At 36.3% G+C, this 21,192-nt stretch overlaps 2 protein-coding genes across 5 annotated transcripts; both read left to right on the forward strand.

The window, feature by feature from the left end:
* The first annotated feature begins 562 nt into the window (after positions 1-562).
* Positions 563-5,462, forward strand: LOC121240077 (beta-glucosidase 17-like). 4 transcript variants are annotated; one of them, XM_041137534.1, is made up of 13 exons: positions 563-882; positions 1,143-1,212; positions 2,096-2,154; positions 2,247-2,322; positions 2,502-2,579; positions 2,672-2,759; positions 2,868-3,120; positions 3,450-3,565; positions 4,123-4,340; positions 4,424-4,455; positions 4,614-4,716; positions 4,803-4,905; positions 5,130-5,250. In XM_041137534.1, the coding sequence occupies exons 1-13, from the start codon at positions 745-747 to the stop codon at positions 5,134-5,136; spliced, it is 1,341 nt and encodes a 446-aa protein (XP_040993468.1). In that variant the 5' UTR covers positions 563-744; the 3' UTR covers positions 5,137-5,250. The 4 variants fall into 4 exon arrangements, with proteins under 4 accessions (XP_040993468.1, XP_040993467.1, XP_040993469.1 ...); XM_041137533.1 differs by having other exon boundaries at positions 565-882; positions 5,125-5,462; XM_041137535.1 differs by having other exon boundaries at positions 741-882; positions 1,150-1,212; positions 5,125-5,462.
* Positions 5,463-13,269: 7,807 nt separating this feature from the next.
* Positions 13,270-17,870, forward strand: LOC121239757 (O-fucosyltransferase 20). The gene is made up of 6 exons (XM_041137067.1): positions 13,270-14,260; positions 14,654-14,819; positions 15,458-15,547; positions 16,018-16,301; positions 16,434-16,692; positions 17,197-17,870. Exons 1-6 carry the CDS (start codon positions 13,545-13,547, stop codon positions 17,431-17,433), a joined length of 1,752 nt encoding a protein of 583 aa, XP_040993001.1. The 5' UTR covers positions 13,270-13,544; the 3' UTR covers positions 17,434-17,870.
* The last annotated feature ends 3,322 nt before the right edge of the window (positions 17,871-21,192 follow it).

Consider the following 21,192-nt stretch of genomic DNA (forward strand, 5'->3'; position numbering starts at 1 on the left):
AAGGGGGGGAAACCAAAGAGATGATGATGGTGCAAAGCAAGTTTTTCTTGGGTGGAGAGCGCTTTATAGAAGGAATATCAAGACAAACTTATATAACATAGATCTAACTTTTTAAGTTTATCCATATATTTTGTTGAGAAAATTATTACTAGAGTCCAGAATATCCAAATTCTTTTAGAGTTCGGTTGTATTTAGATATGAGATGAGATGATTTTAAATAAAATATGTTAGTTAAAAAAAATAGTATTAAAATAATTATTATTTTAAAATTTAATAAAATTGAATTATTTATTATATTTTATTTAAAAATTTAAAAAAATTAAAATAAGAATAAATATAGATAGAAGTCACTATTAGAAGTAACTATTTTACACACATAATGTGGTATTATTCAGACCACACATTTTTTAAGTCTAAAATAAAAAAATAAAGAATAAAAAATAATTATATAGTAAGTATAAAATGTATACTGTTATAATAATTTTTTTCAAACATTACTCTTATAATAATAAGGTTGATAAAAATTGTTTATCACAGGAATGGTAGCTACCCTTGCAGGAATGGTAGCTAGCTGATAAGGTGGAAAAGAGGTATAAAAGAGGTATGCGTGGAACTGTCCCGATTCGAAAATACGCGAGGCATGACTGGAAATATCATTTCAGCATAGAAGACTGAAGTTGTAGGACTGGCTGTACGAGAAGAGAGTGGCTGCAGCTTGCACAGAAAAAGAGTGAACGTATAGGCATGAAAATAATTCATGGGAGTCTCCTATTATGGTACCTTCTACTTCCTCTGACCTCCTTTTTGGGTTGCACTTTGGGTCTTAACCGTACAGATTTTCCAGCTGGTTTCATTTTTGGAGCCGCCTCCAGTGCTTACCAGGTATATATGCTACTTCACTGGCATTTATTATATGCATCTCGTATTCATAAAAGGAAAATATTTTTATCATAAAGATATTATACAAAATAAATTTATAAATTAAAATGATTTAATATAATAAAATTATTTTTATTATAAATTAAATGTAACAGATTCGATGAAATCACATTAATTTATAAATTTATTTTATATAATTTTTTGTGTTGTAGCAGTTCTCTTCATAAAATGTTTTGTTTAGCTTTTCGTTGTTTCCTTTTCAGTACGAAGGAGCCGCATATCAAGATGGAAAAGGGTCCAGCATATGGGATACTTTCACCAGCGTACATCCAGGTTTATTTTCCAAATTCAAAGACATTTTCTGAAGGTAGAAACACAGACCCCAACACACACACAAAATCCTCCCATACAAGAACAGAGCCATCGTTCTTGAAGGACAATAAATGAATATATAACAATATTCTATATCTTATTTTCCTAGAGAGTTGGTATACAAAAGGTTCACAATCTGCACTCTATTTAAAAAAATGTGTGATTTTGTTAATGAAATATGAGGGTAAAGAGATAAAATCACATGTTTTTAAGTTTTTAAGGGACATGTATGGGTGTGAAGCTTATGTTTATAATTTTTCATTTTCCTAACATAAGAGGCATGAGAACCTTCAACAGTTTTAAAGGGACTCCCCCACGCCCCCAATCCAACTGTCTAAGTTCATCATTTATATTATAGCATTGTCCCAGGTAATGATCATCCCGATCTTGTTATCTTCAATTGTGTTGATTGATGCGGTGCATTTTAAGGGCCTCGATCACTTGAACAAAAAGCTGTTTAAAATGTAATACATCAGTTCGTATGATTAGAAATGAGAAATTCACGAAGAACCACATTTTGCTTTGGATAATATACAACCAAAAACTTCAAAGTTTTATTGAAATATATAGAAAACTGTTGCCACATAACTTGCCACTGTATTAGTTGAGGTGAAAGGTGTATGGTTGAACTGGACAATGGACATTACACAAAAGGCTCTGATGCCATAGGAGCCTACAAAATTTATCCAAATAGAGGCTCAGTGCACGCACGGTGTTTGAGAAAATGTTTCAACCTCACACATAGCATTGGAGGTCGTGGTGTATCTATACATCTAATACTTATATACTACCATTTAACCGTCCAACTGATGGTTTTTGAGAAATTTTTATGTTGTCGTGACAGAAAAAATTGCAGACCATAGCACGGGGGATATAGCCGATGAGTTTTATTATCTTTTCCAGGTACGATCGAAGTTACAGAATCCCTACCCTTCTACAAATCCATTATTCTGCAGTTAAAATCTGTTTACTGAAAAGATTGGGAAATGTTCCAGGAGGACATCGCTCTGATGAAAGAAATTGGTTTAGACTCCTTTAGGTTCTCCATCTCATGGTCCAGAATACTACCAAGTAAGTAGCAAGATCATTGCTTAACACAACCTTTGCCATCTTACGTGATAAGAAGAAAAAGATAGACCGCCTAAACCTATTTTTTTTCCTACTGGAAACCTAGAACATTTAATCTACAAAGTTTTCTCAAAATACTCCAATCTACATCTGATCTAACTAGAACTTAATTTTGTTCGTAGAGGGAAAAATTAGTGAGGGAGTGAACCAGCAAGGCATCACATTCTACAATAACCTCATAAATGAGCTCTTATATCAAGGTGAAATCTCATTCTCCCTCTCATGCCACCCATCAAGCTAATCATAATTTTATGCAGAGCCTCTCCCTAATATTTGACTACAATTTAAGCAGGTTTACAACCTTTTGTAACTCTATTTCATTGGGATCTTCCTCAAGCTCTCGAAGACGAGTATCTAGGATTCTTGAGCCCAAACATTGTGTAAGTTTGACATATACATGTTAAAATCGATTCAACAAAGCTGGAGAAGAAAAGGTATACATCTGACCAAGATAACTAATTGACGATTCATCAATTTCTAATAATTAGGAATGATTATCAAGGATACGTGGACCTCTGCTTCAAAGAATTCGGTGATAGAGTGAAGTTTTGGGTCACATTTAATGAGCCAAATGATTTTGCTAGTGGAGGGTACGCAACGGGTACTGAGGCACCTGGTCGATGTTCTAACTATATCGGAAACTGTAGCTTTGGGAACTCGGCAACAGAACCCTATACAGTGGGCCATCACATGCTTCTTTCTCATGCAATTGCTGTAAAATTGTACAGGGAAAAGTATCAGGTTTGTGATGCGTAGAATATTCAATCAATTGTATTTATTAGTGTCCATAATTGACATCTTTTCTTATATTTGAGGTTTTAAATGGAAAAAAACTTGTGTTTTCGATTTTTTTCCCTCACATATAGATTCTTCTGTTTGTATATACATATTATGAGTGAATAATCTTTAAGAAGGAAGCAGATAACCTGTTATATGCTTCGACATATATTCCTCATGCAAATAAAAAAAAATTGAAATCGTAATATGGGTTGCAACCATTGTCTTTCACAATAAAAATGTCTTAAACATCATATGCAATAGAAAAAAATAATTGTGTTTGATTTTTGTAGGCTTCACAAAAGGGGAACATTGGGATTGTACTAGCTTGTTACTGGATGGTGCCCAAATTCCAAACAGTTGCTAGCACTGATGCTGCCTTTAGAGCCATTGATTTTATGCTTGGATGGTAAGTTGAACGATTTTATGTTGGATAGTTAATTTTACAAGTTGAATTGAGATTAAATTTTGTATGCACCTAACACATCCTCCTTTGAGCTAATATAAGCTAGAGTTGGTATTACATGTTGAAACAGGTTAATCTTAGTTCCGAATGACTTGAGCTTTATAATTGGTACATTTTACGAACACTGGGTGCAAATCATTTGATCGCACGCAGGCTCTTTACCATACATAACGAAATTAAAAGATTCAGACACCAGGTATCCACATAAATGTTCTAACTTAAATTTCTTGCTTGTTTACGCAATATAACAAGGTACTTTTGTGTTTGTCTTTGGAAAGTTTACTTTTCAGTTTGGTGAGTTGTCTTGTAAACCCAAATAGCTTTAGAAATAACTATTGGTCAATGGGAAGCCCACCCAGACAATCTTGTTTTCTGCAATTTTTCACTACTTTCTATATTATTATTATGGAACTTTATCTTCAACCATTCAAGCTCAAAGGAAAAAGATGCTTAAATGTGCACTTCATCTTCATCTTTATCGCTAATTATTATCTTTGTAGGTACCTTCATCCCATTACCTTCGGCGACTACCCTGAGACCATGCGATTATTGGTGGGGAATCGACTGCCCACATTTTCTGTATCGCAATCTGAAATGCTAAAGGGGTCTTTTGATTTCCTAGGAGTAACTTACTACACAGCAAGATATGCAGATGATTCTACATCTTCTAGCAGTGTCAACCTAAGTTACACAACAGATAGCCACGTAAATCTGACCAGTAAGCTCAGGATGCACAACATATATCTGCTTAGTATTATTTGTTTTCCCTTAACACTCACATATACTATTTTGTTGCCACAGCGGAAAAAGATGGCCTTCCTATTGGTCAACCTGTAATCTCTCTCTCCCTCTCTTTCTCCCTCTCTCTCTCTCTCACACACACTCAAACACAGATTTGCAACATGGCCAGTTGCACGCCATGTTCAGCTACAAATTAAGAGTATAATTTTCCTCTTACACTAAGTAAACCATGTTATAAATGGTTTTGCAGACCGCTTCTGGCTGGCAATACGTTTATCCCAGAGGGCTTCTAGATCTACTTTCATACATAAATAGAAAATTCAACCAGCCACTTATTTACGTTGCAGAAAACGGTAAAGAAACAATCTCTAATCCTTGAATGCTTTCAGCAGTAGTGTACTTGAAATCTTAATCAAACTTATACATTGGTTCTTTTCAGGAGTTAATGACAATGCCTCATTGCCCATTCAAGATGCACTCGATGATAGTTTGAGGATAGATTTCCACCATAGCCATCTATCAACTCTTTTAAAGGCTATTAAGTGAGTGCAGATTTCATTACTCAAACTCTCTTTTAGCCTACTTTGGGAAAACGTATTACACGTGTTCAAAGGGATTCTTATCACTTCTATAATCAGAACTGCAATAACAGTTCTAACCTCCTAGATTTGGTAATATCCTTTTGTAGATGCATAACGTTTCTTTGCAAATACATATTTGAACACTAATGCTAAAGATATTAACGGGAAAAGTGCTGGCAGGGCAGGGGTTGACGTGAGAGGATACTTTGTGTGGTCATTTCTCGATAATTTCGAATGGGAATCTGGTTATACTCTGCGGTATGGCATGACTTACGTAGATTACACAAATGGATTGAGAAGATACGTCAAAAACTCGGCTTTATGGTACAAAAATCTCCTTCGAAAGGAAAACATAACGAGAAGGCTACCTTTATTGTACAGTGTGTAGTAATCAAATTAATAGCGAGTGATTTGTTGTATGGGGATGTAACTTTTGTGATCTGTTCACAGTTCAATAATATATATGTCATTGAGAATTTCATCATGTATTTATTAATGATGAAAATCAGTTGTATAAAGTGTTGTGAAATGGGGATTTTGTAGTTTGCTGTGACATTGAAGATGGTAAGAGAGGAGAACAACCAATCCATACGAAATCACCAATTATTTCTATTATATTTTTAACAATCATTCTTCTTCGATGAACTCAACAAATTGATTGGATTTGTACTTGTTTGACAAACTAAATTAGGGGGAGGGTTGGATATAAAAAGTTTCTTAATTCCTTTCATCTCATCTTATTATTACAACTTTTTCAAATTTTAAAATATAATAAACAATTCAATTTTTTCAAATTTAAAAATAAAAATTATATTCTAACAATATTTTATTCAACTTTCATCTCATCTCAATTCATTATCTAAACCTCTACTTTATATATGCGGCATATATGTATATATATATATATATTTATCTCATGCACTTGTCTTTCAAATCCTTTTCTTTTCTATCTATCTATTTGGTGAGATTTCGTTCTAGATAATGTTTACTCCTTTTACATTTAATTTGTGCTTTGGCTGGCCGGGTCTGCTAGCTAGGTCGGAGTAGTATATATTTGCTGAGTTTCCTCCATGCTACAAGAAATATCGCAAAAAGATTTTTCCGACCATTTGTTTTTGCCGCTACATGGTTGGTAATAACGAGTCTCTAATGTTCTTTTGCAGCAATTTCAATTTTTGACGGTAACATGATATTTTTCCATCCATTCTCCCTCTGCTCTTTCTTCCTCTTCTTCCCTTTTCTTGTTATTCTTATAGGAACTCTGCGACAGAACCTTAGCTAGCTAGCTATATGCATGGTGTCCGGCATAAGATACTTCTTTCTCATGCATTAATGGTTGTAAAATTAATGCACAGAGAAAAATATATATCAGGTTGGCCTAGTGATCTTTAGAATTGGTAGTGATCAGGTTTGTCTTTAATCATGAACTTGTTTTACGATCCTCTCTTTCTCGCCTGTAATGAACTACCTAGCAAGAAAGAGAGAGATCGATCGAGAGTGGTTTTGATAACAAGAGCTCCACCCAATCATAACGTTCAGACCCAATGATCCGAAATGGAAAATCTTAAAAGAGTTGGTTAATGAACTTAATTTCCACGGTCTCATATATAATATCAACCTCAAGTAGATGCAGGTAATATTTTCGTTTGCTAATTATTTTCCATCGTTATCAAGTATTTATGATATTATTTTCACGAGCTGTGCTGTTATTTTCAGACTAATATCTCCAAAGAATCAAAATCTTAGTAAATAGCTTGATAAAGCCATAAAGCTAGAAGAAGGGGAGGGTGGTCAGGCACAACAACAAATAACATACGCCAAAACCAATGCTAGCTAGGTAGCTGCATCGATCTTGCAAAATCCAAAGATGAGTTATCACAAAAAGTAAAAGTGGTCAAGACCCAACAAAGACGGGATGGATGTTGATTGAGGGGGATCAAGGGCTGCTAAAGAGGGTGACATAACATAAATGCACATGGGAAAGGGGACAATACTCACATGAAAGAAACATGGCACTCCCTTGTGCATTTGCTTCCTCATTTCAGAGCAGTCTCTCTTAATTTAATTGCTTTATCCTCGATCTGGCCTGTCCTCTACGTCGATCTCCTTATCTTATCCACTTTCTCAGAATTATTTTATCAGATATAATATACAAGTGAAGAAAAATACAATTATTTCACTGCATGCGAGCAATCACTTTGGGACCCTGATCTGATCTTCTAGACTAGATCTGTTTAATTTCTACCAGATCAACAATATATATATATATATATATATATAGAACCTGATCTTAATAATGAATGGCCAAATAAAATGCATGTTGTCCTTTGATTGATTGAATGATACCAACAAGAATAATAATAATAACAATAGCTAGGGATACAAAAAGCATCGATCGCATGGTCATTGCACAATAAGTGGTGTCCTATATATGTATCAAAAAGTGCCAAACCAGTGGACCTAGTACTGCTTGTTTTTCCTAGCTGCGGCCATCTCATGAACACAATCAGTCTGGCCATGTCAATCCCGGCCATCATTGATGAGTATTATCTAATCCCAGACGCCAAGCTCATGAATTTTTATTTATGCAGGAAATTGTACGTACGTGGATTCTAATTTATTTGATCTCTTTCCACCAAACAGCTAGGCCAGGATACAAATTGGCTTCGATCGGATGCATGTACTGTTAACTCATCAATGTATGCAACTCATGCACATGATCATGGTCATGATCATATATATATAATTCTTGGTACTACTGATTTAAGAGGACATCGATCGATATTCTAAGATATATATATATATATATATATATATATATATAACACTAGGGATATTTTTTATGAAGCCGAATGCAGATCGTTTAAATGCTCAATCTGTAATAGAGCTTAATTAGTTTGAATGTGTATCTTAATAATTGGCAGACATGTCACATGACTAAGGGAGGGATTGAAGACCTATCAAATTAAACGACTATGAATAATGATCTACGAGCAGTACTACCACCACGTTTAACTGAGAGGAATCCATGCATGGATCCGCGCGTACACAAGGTCCCTTTTTTTTTTTTTTTTTGTCTTTTATTTAATTTTTAGATAATTTATTGTGAATTTTCTCTATCTAAGTATTGTTTTTGTTACTTGCATTGGAGATGTCCTATATATATATATATCGTGATCGTGATCTAATTAATTCCAATATTAGATCCAGGCCAGCAATTAAGTTGCGCGCATATCTATATAATCGGCCAAAATATTTCCTTCACTTTGTTCACTCAGTTCGTTCACACATATACATACATACATATATAAGTACGCTAGCTGTCCTTAGAGGCCGGGCTACGTGGCGGTCCTCATGAGATAATTTGTTCCAGTAGCTAGCTAGTTTATGTATATAGTACTGATCTTTCCTATTGATACATGGACGACGTCAGACATCATGGCTGAGTGCACGATTTTACTTTCTTCAGTTGTACTCTTAATTAATTAATTAGGGTCCAGACATATAATAATATGTAATGATATTAATTCCATCGATGCATGCTACAATATTCAAAATCAACATTATTATCGTGATATATATGCCAATATATATTAATTAATTAATTAAATCAAAAGCCGGTCTTTAGATCAAACTCAAGAAGCTAGCTAGGAATATCACGACAGACCCATCAATAAGTACTGGCCGGTTATATATAATTGCAATTCATGACATATATAATTGTGTGTGTATATATATATATCCACCTTGTCCGCCCACCTGGCACATCTATATATATAGCGATCTAATAATTTATTCCCCCGTCCTTTTATTTGAATAAAACATGAATTAAGCCTACTGTTAAGTGTTAATTAAATTACTTGTTAAACCCCTGATCACTCGTGTACTTCCGATTCATCAACATGAGTTGATCTTCAACTTCCGCACGCATATATATACATATATTAATTCCAAACTGATCTTAATTTATATATATATATATATATTATGCACGAATCAATTAAATAACTAGCTAGGAGTATTAGTACTTACATAACAAGAAAATTATTACTTATATGTGATCAGTTATTTTTTATGAAAATAACTATTTTTTATTAAATTTATTTTTATCACAAATAATTATTCTCGTCACAAATAATTTATTATAAATATTTATTTTTCTTGTAGTTTTAATTTGTCCAGAAATAAATGCCTCTTTTACAGATATGGGGAAGTAAAATGTAAATGAAATCAACGTGATGAAATTTGACAATTTTATATATATCTGCTTCTTTTTACCTTTTATTATTATTTATTTTTATTTTTTGTCGCGACGTGTTTAATTTACAACGATCGTTGGTAGGAAAACGTCGATATCAAGTTTAGGTGCTTAAAAGGACAACAATTATATATATATATATATATATATATAGATAGAGTGGGAGGCCAACTAAATTAACGGCCGTCAACTACATACTGAAGCTGCCAGCCATAAGTTTAATTGATCGATCAGAGACTAGTCCAATATTTTTTCGCCTATATATATATATATATGCAAATTAATTTTTGACATGCAATATCATGATGTAACTACCTAATTAATTAAATTCATGATCTCATCATGCCGTATGATAAGTTATAACCAAACCCACTTTGGCAGGACCTGTTGATTAATGTTGGATATATATCAAACCCATATTGCAAGTACTACATGATGATTTTCTTTTCTGTCTTTTTCATTGTCATGAGTAAATAATGCAATACTAGTAATCGAAGCAAACTTATTATTTCTTTGGAATCAAGCAATGACATGATCAAGGATATTACACGTACATGATATTAATTGGCAAAGATTCCCAGCCATTACTCATTTGCTAGGAGCGATCGAGCAGTACAACAACTCTCACCTAATTAAGAAATTATGGATAATTAATATTTAAAAATTAATTAGGTTGTTAAGCTACCGACACTATAACCACCCAATTATACTGACTAATTAAATTAAAATTGATATTAAGGTACGTATGACAATTGATCTATTACAGCTTGAATCCCTCCTTCCAAAATAATTCTTTGGATGCAAGTGGTTGATCATATATATAAGAAAGTGGAATATTTGATCAGCTAGGCCCGGCAGGCCAGCATGATTTTTTTTTTTTTTTGGGTTTTGAATCTCTTAATTGCATGGAGATTCATGTTCATTACGAATATATGTGACATCGAGCACGCAAGCTGCATGCCTAAGTATAATCACCTATATATATATATATATAGGTGTGACTATTATATATTATGCTGTATTATAGCGACTAAATTTTGGGTGATAATTTTAAATAATGCCATGATTATTGCTTTTGAACTGCCTTAATTGGTTGGTATATATATATATATATATATATATTGTTCAAACGTATAGTAATATAAATTAAGACACAAATTTAATTGTTTTATGTTAAATAACATTACGCACACACATATATATATATATATATATTATATTACAAATAAATTAAAGAGTATTATTTGTGTACGTGTCTATCTATAGACACGTCAGATGGGTTGTAACGATGGTATAAACTTGTATTATTATATTGAAGAAAGGGAGAGAAGCATAAAGAAGTTGATTAAAATTGCTTGTAAAATAAGTCAGCAGTTTCAACAAGAGGGTCTGTCAAAATATTGGCCAATAATACTTTAGATCAGGTGATCTCATCCTTTTATTTATATAATAAAAAATAATAATTAGTTTTTTCACCAAATCTAATTGATCCAATTCGGAACTATATATATTCAAAACTATTTTCTAAGTGGCCCTAACGTATAAATGGAAATGATCGATCGGAATAATGATAAAAGAATTTGACAATCTAAATGCGTATGCTTTGACAACTAGCTAGTGCCACAGTTGTTACTATTTTTTATTTTTTTACTTGGATGTAAGTGGCAATTCCGTTACATACAATTATTTTTATGTATTTTTTATACACTTTACTGATATGACGGAACTCAATATTTATTTTATATTAAAAAAAAATAATACAACTAACCACATTAACAAAATGTATAAAGAATATACAAATTAAATAACTGCACATAAAATTTTTATATTACATTATTGACATCTCTTAATCGGATGACATATGAACTGCATGCCTGATCGCAGGTGCAATATATTATTATATGAAGTAAACACCTCAAAATCCCGAATTTTTACGGTTTTTAATTTATTTGAACATTAGATTAACTCCAAAATACAATATTTTTAAGAGTTTGCCAGAAGGGATCAATTAATAGGCAAAATGCACCCGAAGGTGGAAGGTAGGAGGGTCCTTCCCGAAAGTTGTTGACAGACTCAACCGCGGTCTATGTAGGTAGTAGTTAGTACTGGTGTTGGGTGCTGGAAAATGGCGTCCAAATAATTAAGATTTGACTATTCTTTTAATCTTTAAATTAAAGAATATATATTTATAAACTTTTTAGTTAATTAGTACATCCAGCACATTATAAATATGAAATATATATTACTACTTAGTCTAAAAACCTATTAATATTTTAAAATTTTAATAATTATAACGAGTTGTACGTACTATAAGTAACATAACTTCTTAATTAAAACCGTACAACCCTCTGTATTTCACTAAAATATAATAAATTTGGACAATCAAACAGGACTGGAGGGCCAATAAGCAATCGGATGGCTGAGACACAGGTTGTTTGGCACACATGACCAGCTGGAACCTTAAATTAAAAGGACTTTGACATGAATGTAGTAGTCAGTAGTGTACGTACTTCTAACCCCATGCGAAGATGATCAATACCGTGGTCACAACGTTACCTACTTGTGTCGTCGTCTCTGATCCTCAGCCTCGTGGTATTTATTTTACTCCCCCAACATAATTACTTAATAATCCTAAACTCTTTATGACATTTTATACCTAAATTATAAAGGCTGATTGCTGGAAAGCGAAGGAAGATTTGATCACGGATGGCTCAGAAGAAAACAAGAAGCCATAAAATGATTGCAAAATCCTAGTGTGGATTCCAACTCTTCATTCCCCAACAGAACATGCATGATGAGTTTCTTATTCGCTACAATTTTGTGCATCCGGCCCGATGAAACCCCCACAGATAAAAGAAAAAAAAAACAAAGAAGCAAAAGGAACTGGAGGCCCATGTGGCATGGGGTTGATAGGTCACTATCTGCCAACGTGGTACAGGTGCCAGCGTGGAACTAAGTGGGTGACAGTTGGCATTCAAGGGTTTGATTTTGAGAATTATTGAAGCGTTGGGGGGGACAATATTGGGGGCAGGCCATTTGGGACACCAGCCTGTTGGATTAGGGCAGTGATGGAGTGGCTGGCGGCAGGGTCACATGTATATTACTCAGTACTGCTCATTGTTTATTGCGGGGCAGCCTGGCTCCTGGACAACACACAACACGACACGACACTTCTCATTCTCGAGGTGTAAGACACAGAATCTACCTCTCTACTGTTTTGACATTTTTCTGTTCTGCGTTTTGAATGATGAATATGCTATTGCTATCCGATTCCTCCTCGTAACAAAATAGCGAAATGTTCCAAGATTATTTCCTTACCGAGATAGAAACTAAGAAGAAAATGTTGCTTGCATTGCATTCTAAGTGGCAGTTAAATGATTGCTAGTTATTGGATAAGTGGTGGTCGTGGCATCATTAAATAAATACATGGAGATCTGTCGTTGTATTAACAAAATATTGGAGCAAATACATCTTATGGACAGCCCCACGGCCACCAACGCCTTACCAATGCCACCTTGCAATCACTGTATTGGCATACAACTTTTTATTATTATCTATATATATATATATATATATTTGATGCCAACAGAGGAAAAATTGTATATCTCTCTCCAATTCCGCGTTGAGAAAATCAAACTCAGTCGCATCAATCCTGGCCGCCTTTAAGTAAAGTCAACATAAGCACTCGTAATACACAATATTGAATTATATGATTCATATAATGTGTTTATTTATTTTTAAAAAACTGAACAATCAAATTCAAACAGAGATAATCTCTATGCCTATTGAAGAATTATCTTTTTTAAAATAGTTTTTGCCTTGAAATTTTCATTTGAATTTGCACGGTAATTTATATGAAAATATAAATAGTTAAAAAAAATTGTCCGAGAATTTATATGAAAAGAAAAATTTTATACATTAATTACTATTTATTTTCACACTCTATATTAATAATTTTTTATTTTTTTAAAATATGGAAAGGGTAATGTCTCTGACTCTAGCTGTCATTTTTTCCCAAACAATCATAAACATTTAAAACATAGCCGTGCTTCAATTTCCGCATAAATAGGTATAACCCGCAGCTTAGCCCACAAAGCTGTCCCAAAACACACGCATGTAATAGTACTTTCCAACAAAACGCGTAACACATTCATCAGACTCGGCCTTCCCGCCGCCTGCTCTCTCTAAAACTCTCTCTCCCTAAGCACGTCTCCTCTCCGTCTCCGTCGCCCTGTCTCTCTTTACAAAGCCCACAAAGAAAGCAAAGCCAGCAAACACACACACAGCCTTTCTCAGCAAGAATAACAAAAAGAAGAAGAGCCTCTGCGGCTCTCATTCTGTCATGGCCAAGTCGAAGTGCTGCAACAGCAAGAGGATGTCGTACATCGCAGTCCCATCTCAGATAATCAACTCTCTGTCATCATCTTCTCTGCAGTCCCTCCTTCTCTCACCCAAAAAATCTTCGAGGACCTACAGCTGGTTCCTCAGCTTCAAAAGTCCAAGACTTTGGTTTCTCATTCTCTTTCTATTTGGCCTACTTGGTATGTTAAAGTTGGGCTACAATCTTGACCCTATGATCCCATTTGCTCCATACCCATGTAGTACAACTACTCAAACACAGGACCTCATCTCTAATGGGTATCCAAAATCAGAGGTTGGTTTCGCATCGATGAGTGGAATTGGCGGTCAAAATGCTGAGAAAGATGAGGTTTTGGATGGAACTAATCAACCACGGCCGTTGATTTCAAATGGGTTTTCAAAATCAGAGGTGGGTAATGTAACAGGCGGCGAGAATGATGAGGAGCAAGTTGAAGACAGTGAGTTTTGGAAGCAGCCAGATGGGTTGGGCTACAAGCCTTGCTTGGTGTTCAGCCGGGAGTACAGGAGAGCAAGTGATGGGATTGTAAAAGATAGGACAAGGTATCTGATGGTTGTGGTTTCTGGTGGGATGAACCAGCAGAGAAATCAGATAGTTGATGCGGTGGTCATTGCTAGGATTCTTGGGGCTGCCTTGGTTGTTCCCATCTTACAAGTCAATGTTATTTGGGGAGATGAAAGGTATTTGTCCTTCTACCTTTACATTTTGGTTGAAAATATATTGCCTCTTGCCAGTGATTTTAATTTTTAGATTAATGAATACTTGCCATTTTTGTAACCGGGCAACGCCTTCCGTTGTGTTTTTACTTATTAAAAAAAGATGATTGCGTGCCATTTTTTCTCAATCGAGCAAACAAAACTATTTGGCCTAATTTAGGATTTTATCATGTCAATGCAATTGAATTTAGCTAGTCCCGAATTTCCTTTTATCATGGTTCAATTTGAAGAATTTCTTGCCTTACTTGTGTTTATATATTTTGGTAGGGATTCTTTAGTTTCCTTGTGGACTGCAGTGCAGGGAGGAGTGCATAAATTTTTTTTTTTTTTTTCTGTGTTGTTGTTTGATGGGTGTAGTGAATTCTCTGATATATTTGATATCGAGCACTTCAAGAGAGTTCTTGCCAATGACGTCCGGATAGTTTCGGCACTACCATCTACACATCTAATGACAAGGCCAGTGGAGGGCAGTCCACCACTACACGTCTCCCCCAAATGGATCCGGGCTCGTTATCTCAAACGTGTATGAACAATTTCTGTATTCTTTTTTGTAGAGTAATTATACTTGTTCCTCCTGTTTGCTTATTATATAGAAATGCCGGTTTGTTATACCAAGTAGTGGCAGCTGTATGTTTGTTATCCCACGTTAAAAAGCTTGAATTATTCGTCAGCCTTTCGGTTTGACCATATATACAGTAATCCCAGGCGATGCTCTATTATCTCCAGGTCTATTCCCGCCATGTCCTTAAAAGTATTGCCTTATGGTAATGAGGGAGACCTCTTATTATCAAGGTGCCAACATTTAGTTGATTATAGTTGCGACAATCCTCTAAAGCTTGAGTTATAATGGCATCACTTTAAGAGCAGTTTATTAATTAGCTAAAATTATGTACTTCTCATTAAATGTTCTCTCTTTGTTGGATCATCTTTCTTGAATGGAATCTTTTGCTTGTCAATTTAGCCGATTATCCCAATGCTCTTATCAGTTCTAGTTTTTAATTTATTTTTTTCTAGACGTTCAAAACAAACTGTTTTCTTTTTCTCCATTCATGTTTACCTTATTGATATGGAATTTGGAGTCGGCTCTGTATTATGAAGAACAGTCTTGCTGTGAATGCTGGGTGGGAAAAAAACTGATGGAATCTCTGTTGGTTTCTGCAGCTTAACAGAGAAGGGGTTTTGCTTTTACGTGGCTTGGACTCAAGGCTCTCTAAGGATCTTCCCTCTGATCTGCAGAAGCTTCGATGCAAGGTATTGCAGGGTTTCGTTTTTATTAAGAGTCCTTCATTTAGACACTAGTACTTACATTTGTTTTATTCCCATCTTGTGGTCGAGATGACTCACAAATTATTGAAGGAATAAGGCCCCGCCCCGTTTGGAAACACAACATATCTCAAGTATTCTTAGATATTTCATTCCCAAACATCACTCAAACACAGAACACTTTTCAATTTCAAATCTTCAGTTTTTTCATCTAATCATTACCTAATCATTACAACTTTCCCAACTTACCTAATCACCTAATCATCTAATCATTACCTAATCTTCAATTCTACTGAGCACTGGTCTTCCCCTTCAAAAGTTTTAATTATATTCCCAAACTTCAGATTGTTCCATTGCTGAATATTGCTTGTCCGAATTTCAGAATCTATCCTTGCGTTTTCAATTCAGCCAAGGTTATCTGGACAGCCAATTCTAATCTCTTTTTGGTTCAACGTCAGGTTGCTTTTCATGCATTGAGATTTACCCCACCAATCTTGCAACTTGGTAACAAGCTTGCTGAGAGGATGCGGACCAATGGGCCCTATCTTGCTCTTCATCTACGAATGGAGAAGGATGTATGGATTAGGACCGGTTGCCTTCCTGGTCTAAGCCACGAGTATGATGAGATAGTGAACAATGAAAGAAAACAGCGGCCAGATCTCCTAACTGCAAGATCAAACATGACTTACCATGATCGAAAGCTTGCAGGTCTCTGCCCCTTGAACGGCTTGGAGGTAGCCAGGTAAGCATAGAAAACTAATAGATTTAATTTGTGCACCTATGCTTTTAAACCTAAGTTCCTTGGCACGCTTATGCTTAAATTATTTAATATACTGATTTTTTGTTTTGTTTTGTGTTGTCATTTTATGGATAGGCTGCTTAAAGCTCTCGGAGCTCCAAAAACTGCAAGGATATACTGGGCTGGAGGGCAGCCGTTAGGTGGCAAAGAAGCCTTACTACCATTAACCCAAGAGTTTCCTCAGCTTTACAACAAGGAAGATCTTGCTTTGCCTGGCGAACTAGAACCACTTAAAAACAGAGCATCTTTAATGGCTGCCATTGATTATATAGTCTCTGAGAATAGTGATGTTTTCATGCCATCCCATGGGGGAAATATGGGCCATGCCATCCAGGTATTTCCATCACTATCTTTTTTTAGATTTACTGCGTCACCAGTTCCCATTCTGTGTAACATATGATTTGCTAAAGCACAGAAATCCGTGCTAAACTCATATAACCTTGACAAATGCTATCAGGCAAAAGGATTAGATCTTACAAGACATTTGAACTGGGAAGTCATTAATTAAAATGCTCTTATGCTTTTAATATTCTTATGAAAGGCTACAAGGTCGGGGATTGAAATTAATAGAAGCTGGAATCAAAATGAACAAAAATGCCTGTTCTCCTCTTTTTCAGCTCACCTGTGATTGCCTTTACCTTGACCATATGCTGCACGTGTCTTTATTGACATCACCGTTATTTTCCTTTTTCATTTGTCAATCTTTTAAGCTGTCAAGCAGATCATTAGTGATCGCAAATTTGTGACCTTTAATTTTCAAAATGTCTTCTGTACTCTCTTTGGTTGTAATACATTTTATACTGTTATTTCCGAAAACTGAAATGAATTGTTTGTGCAGGGACACCGGGCCTATGCAGGACACAAAAAATATATAACCCCAAACAAAAGAAAAATGCTACCCTACTTTTTGAAATCTACCCTATCAGAATCGGAGTTCAACAGCATCATAAAGGAGTTACACGGTGACTCCTTAGGCCAGCCGGAACTCAGAACTAACAAAGCCGAAAGGGATGTTACGAAGTATCCTGTGCCCGAGTGTATGTGCAATGATTCGCACACTCATTCTTACTTGTGATTTCATGCAGAAAGCTTCCAATGCGATGCTTCATCATGCTTAATGGCTCCAATTCAAAACCAAACGTGACCATCAACTGATTCCTCCATTGAATAATGGAAAGATTATGGTAAATCCCTTGAATTTGAGCCCCTGAAAACCAAAAAGTGATGCTTTCGGGGCAATGATGGTTCCTTGGAGTGCCAGTCAGGCACCAACACTTGAGCTGACAGCTTATGCAAGTGTACCCGGCATGATGCTTGCGTTATGACTGCATGGCAGGATAAGTCCAAGAACCATTTTTTTTTTTTTTAATTCTTTATAGGGACTGTATTTAGGATATAGTACATATCATTCTTTGTGTCACATGAATGTATTACAGAGCCATACGTGTATATATGTAGAAGTAACCAAATGAGCTTTTCCCAAATGAGCTTTTCCATTAATCTTTTACTACATCTTACCTTGCAAGCTCCTTTCTACATCACCGTTCATTTTTTCATGGTTCTCTAAGATTCTTGAGACATTTTTAGTTTCAGGATGATAGCTCCCATCGTCGTTTATAGTATTGTTTGCAATGCGTGATGCTCGGCAAGTTTTTCATCCTATTTCGTGCGCAATGCAAAACAGTTTGGTTTCTTGAATGAAGACGAGTCGGAAACAAATCTGAAACCAATTCTCTTTTATGGAATGGTTGAAAAACTTAAATCAAGGATATCAAATAAAAATGGAATATAGAGAAAAAGCACTGACGGAAGATGCCTAATGACATTATTATTAAATCAGTGCTGCTTCTTCAAGGTCTGGCGGAGACTGACAACATTACAACGGATTCTAGCTCAAACTTAACTCAGCACACTAAATTGCAGTGCTCCACCTCAGCTGCACGCAAGGACGTCAAGCCATCACAGCTGCAAGAACTCTCTGGAAATTCTTCTCTCTAATTCTGGAATATTCTTGTGTAATTCTATTTTGTACTAAGGGCATCTTTCTGTTATTAACACTACCTTACAGCTAGCTGTAGGTTGCCAGCACACCACATGTTTGTTACGATGCCAAGGTGCTCTCTATAAATAGAGCATTGTGTAAATACTCAAATGTGTGAAATGAATATATTCCATTCTTGAAATCTCACAAGGCATCAGAGCCATTCTAGACAAACGTCTTCCATGGTGAAAAACACAACCCCACCTGCACCTTCTCTTCTTTCCCATCTTTCTCATCTAGTCTCTGTCAAGTTAACCAATGAGAATTTTCTGCTATGGAGAGCTCAGATGGAACCCTACCTCAAAGGCCAAAATCTTTTTCACTACGTCGATGGGTCAGGTACTCCTCCTCCTCGTTTCCTTCCTGATTCCACCACCGTAAATCTAGCCTATCTTACCTGGACCCAAACAGACCAACTAATCCTCAGCTCCCTCATTTCTTCTCTCTCAGACAACCTCATCGCACAAGTGGTTGGCAAATCCACTGCTCGCGATGTCTGGTTTGCTCTAGAAACTCTTTTTGCTTCCCAATCTCATGCTCGAGTTATTCAACTTCGTTACCAGCTTGCCACCATCTCAAAGGGCTCTACCCCTATCTCTGAGTATTTTCGAAAAGTAAAACACCTTTCTGATACTATGAGCGCAGCTGGAACTCCTCTTTCATCTCCAGAATTTGTCTCCTATTTACTAGCAGGTCTTAACAGTGACTATGATGCCTTAGTCACTTCAGTTACTGCTCGCACTGAGCCTCTATCTTCTGAAGAAATTTACAGTCTCTTACTTACCCATGAAAATCAATTGTCTCACTCCAATCATCTTCCCACTCCCACAAACTTCTCAGCCAATTTTACCTCCAGTTCTTTCTCCCGTGGCCGTGGTTTTCACCGAGGAAATAATCGTGGTGGATTCCGTGGTCGTGGCAGAGGTCGCACCAATTCCTTTTCTCCTCAACCATCTTCCTATAATTCTTCTTCCCAATCATCAAATCCTATTCCCCACTCCAAACCCATCTGCCAACTCTGTGGAAAAGTTGGCCATGTTGTCATGCGTTGCTATCATAGATTTGACCAAGCCTACCAGAGTGACCCACTGAAAACTCTCACAGCTCACTACACAACCTTTGCTTCGTCTCCTGACCAGTTATGGTATCCTGACACCGCTGCAACAAATCATCTCACCTCTGACTTAGCCAACCTGAACATGCACTCATCTTCTTATGGTGGTCATGAACAGATACGGGTTGGCGATGGCAATGCACTCCCTATTTCACACATCGGTGACTCTGTCTTTTCCTCTTCTTCTCGCTCTTTCATTCTCAAAAATTTGTTATATGTGCCTAATATCACAAAGAACTTAGTTTCGGTCAGACAATTTTGCCTTGATAATATGGTTTTCTTTGAGTTTCACAGTTCCCATTTTATTGTGAAGGATTCCAAGACGGGGAAACCCCTCCTTCGTGGCCCCATGCATGATGGGCTCTACTCCTTTCCAGCTCAAACTCCATCACCTCAAGCACTTGTTGGCGAGCGCACTAGCTCCACTCAGTGGCACTCACGACTTGGGCATCCTTCCCTTCAGCTAGTTCACCAAATCATCTCACACAACTCTCTTCCAGTGTCTACTTGTGATCCTCCATCACCATGTTCATCTTGCTGTCAAGCAAAAAGTTCTCAGCAACCTTTTCTTGTTTTTCATAAGCATTCAACAAAACCTTATCAACTCATTTACTCTGATGTATGGGGTCCTGCCCTGGTTCCTTCAAGAGATGGTTTTCGTTATTATGTAGCCTTTTTAGATGACTTACTCGTTATACTTGGTGGTTTCCTTTAATACAAAAATCAGAAGTTGTTCAAGTCTTTATTCAATTCCAAACTCATGTTGAATTGCTATTTAATTCTAAAATAATCTCGTTACAAAGTGATTGGGGTGGTGAATACAGATCACTTCACACCCTTCTCCAATCAAAAGAAATTTCCCATCGATTATCTTGTCCCCACACTCACCAACAAAATGGTGTTGTAGAAAGAAAACACTGGCATATTGTTGAAACCGGATTAGCACTCATGGCCCACGCATTTTTACCTCAACATTTTTGGGCAGATGCTTTCCACACTGCTGTCTATTTAATAAACCGTCTCCCCACTCCAATTCTTCATCATCAATCACCATTTCAAAAATTATTTTCTAAATCACCATATTACACCTTCCTCAGAGTCTTTGGCACTGCTTGTTGGCCTCATCTCAGGCCATACAATCGCTACAAATTGGATCTACGATCCACACAATGTCTCTTTCTGGGATACAGTGATTCTCACAAAGGATATCGTTGTCTTCATGTCCCTACTAGTAGACTCTATGTTTCCCGAGACGTCATCTTTGATGAATGTCTTTTTCCCTTTGCTGAAAAATCCTCCACTCCCATCTATAATCCCACATCCATTCCTACTACTCTTCCATCCATTCTCAGCCCACTCCCTAGGCCCCACCCAGCTCCTAATTCTACTTCCACTCAAATCAGTCCCAGCACGTCACCTACCAGGCCCAACTCAGCCCAAAACTACTCTCATTCTCAGCCCGTTCCCTCATCAAATTCATTCAGCACTTCGTCTTCTCCAGAATCTTCCAGCACGTCTTCTCCAACGCAATCTCTATCTCCTCACCCAGCTCCTCCTTCAAGACTCATCATCACTCGATCTCGTATAAACTCACTTTGTCCTCGAAAATTTACCGATGGTACAGTGCTTTGGCCACCCCCTGTAGCAATCTTACCACCACTAGCTGCATCCCTGAAACC

Source organism: Juglans microcarpa x Juglans regia, chromosome 7D (genome assembly GCF_004785595.1).
Source record: "Juglans microcarpa x Juglans regia isolate MS1-56 chromosome 7D, Jm3101_v1.0, whole genome shotgun sequence".
Taxonomy (NCBI): domain Eukaryota; kingdom Viridiplantae; phylum Streptophyta; class Magnoliopsida; order Fagales; family Juglandaceae; genus Juglans; species Juglans microcarpa x Juglans regia.

Coding starts and splice junctions, on each gene's coding strand:
- LOC121240077 (XM_041137533.1), top strand. CDS start 745: ATGAAAATAATTCATGGGAGTCTCCTATTATGGTACCTTCTACTTCCT. Junction 1,213..2,095: donor TTTCACCAGCGTACATCCAG/GTTTATTTTCCA, acceptor TTGTCGTGACAG/AAAAAATTGCAGACCATAGC. Junction 2,760..2,867: donor TTCTTGAGCCCAAACATTGT/GTAAGTTTGACA, acceptor TCTAATAATTAG/GAATGATTATCAAGGATACG.
- LOC121239757 (XM_041137067.1), top strand. CDS start 13,545: ATGGCCAAGTCGAAGTGCTGCAACAGCAAGAGGATGTCGTACATCGCA. Junction 15,548..16,017: donor TGCAGAAGCTTCGATGCAAG/GTATTGCAGGGT, acceptor GTTCAACGTCAG/GTTGCTTTTCATGCATTGAG. Junction 16,693..17,196: donor ATATGGGCCATGCCATCCAG/GTATTTCCATCA, acceptor TTGTTTGTGCAG/GGACACCGGGCCTATGCAGG.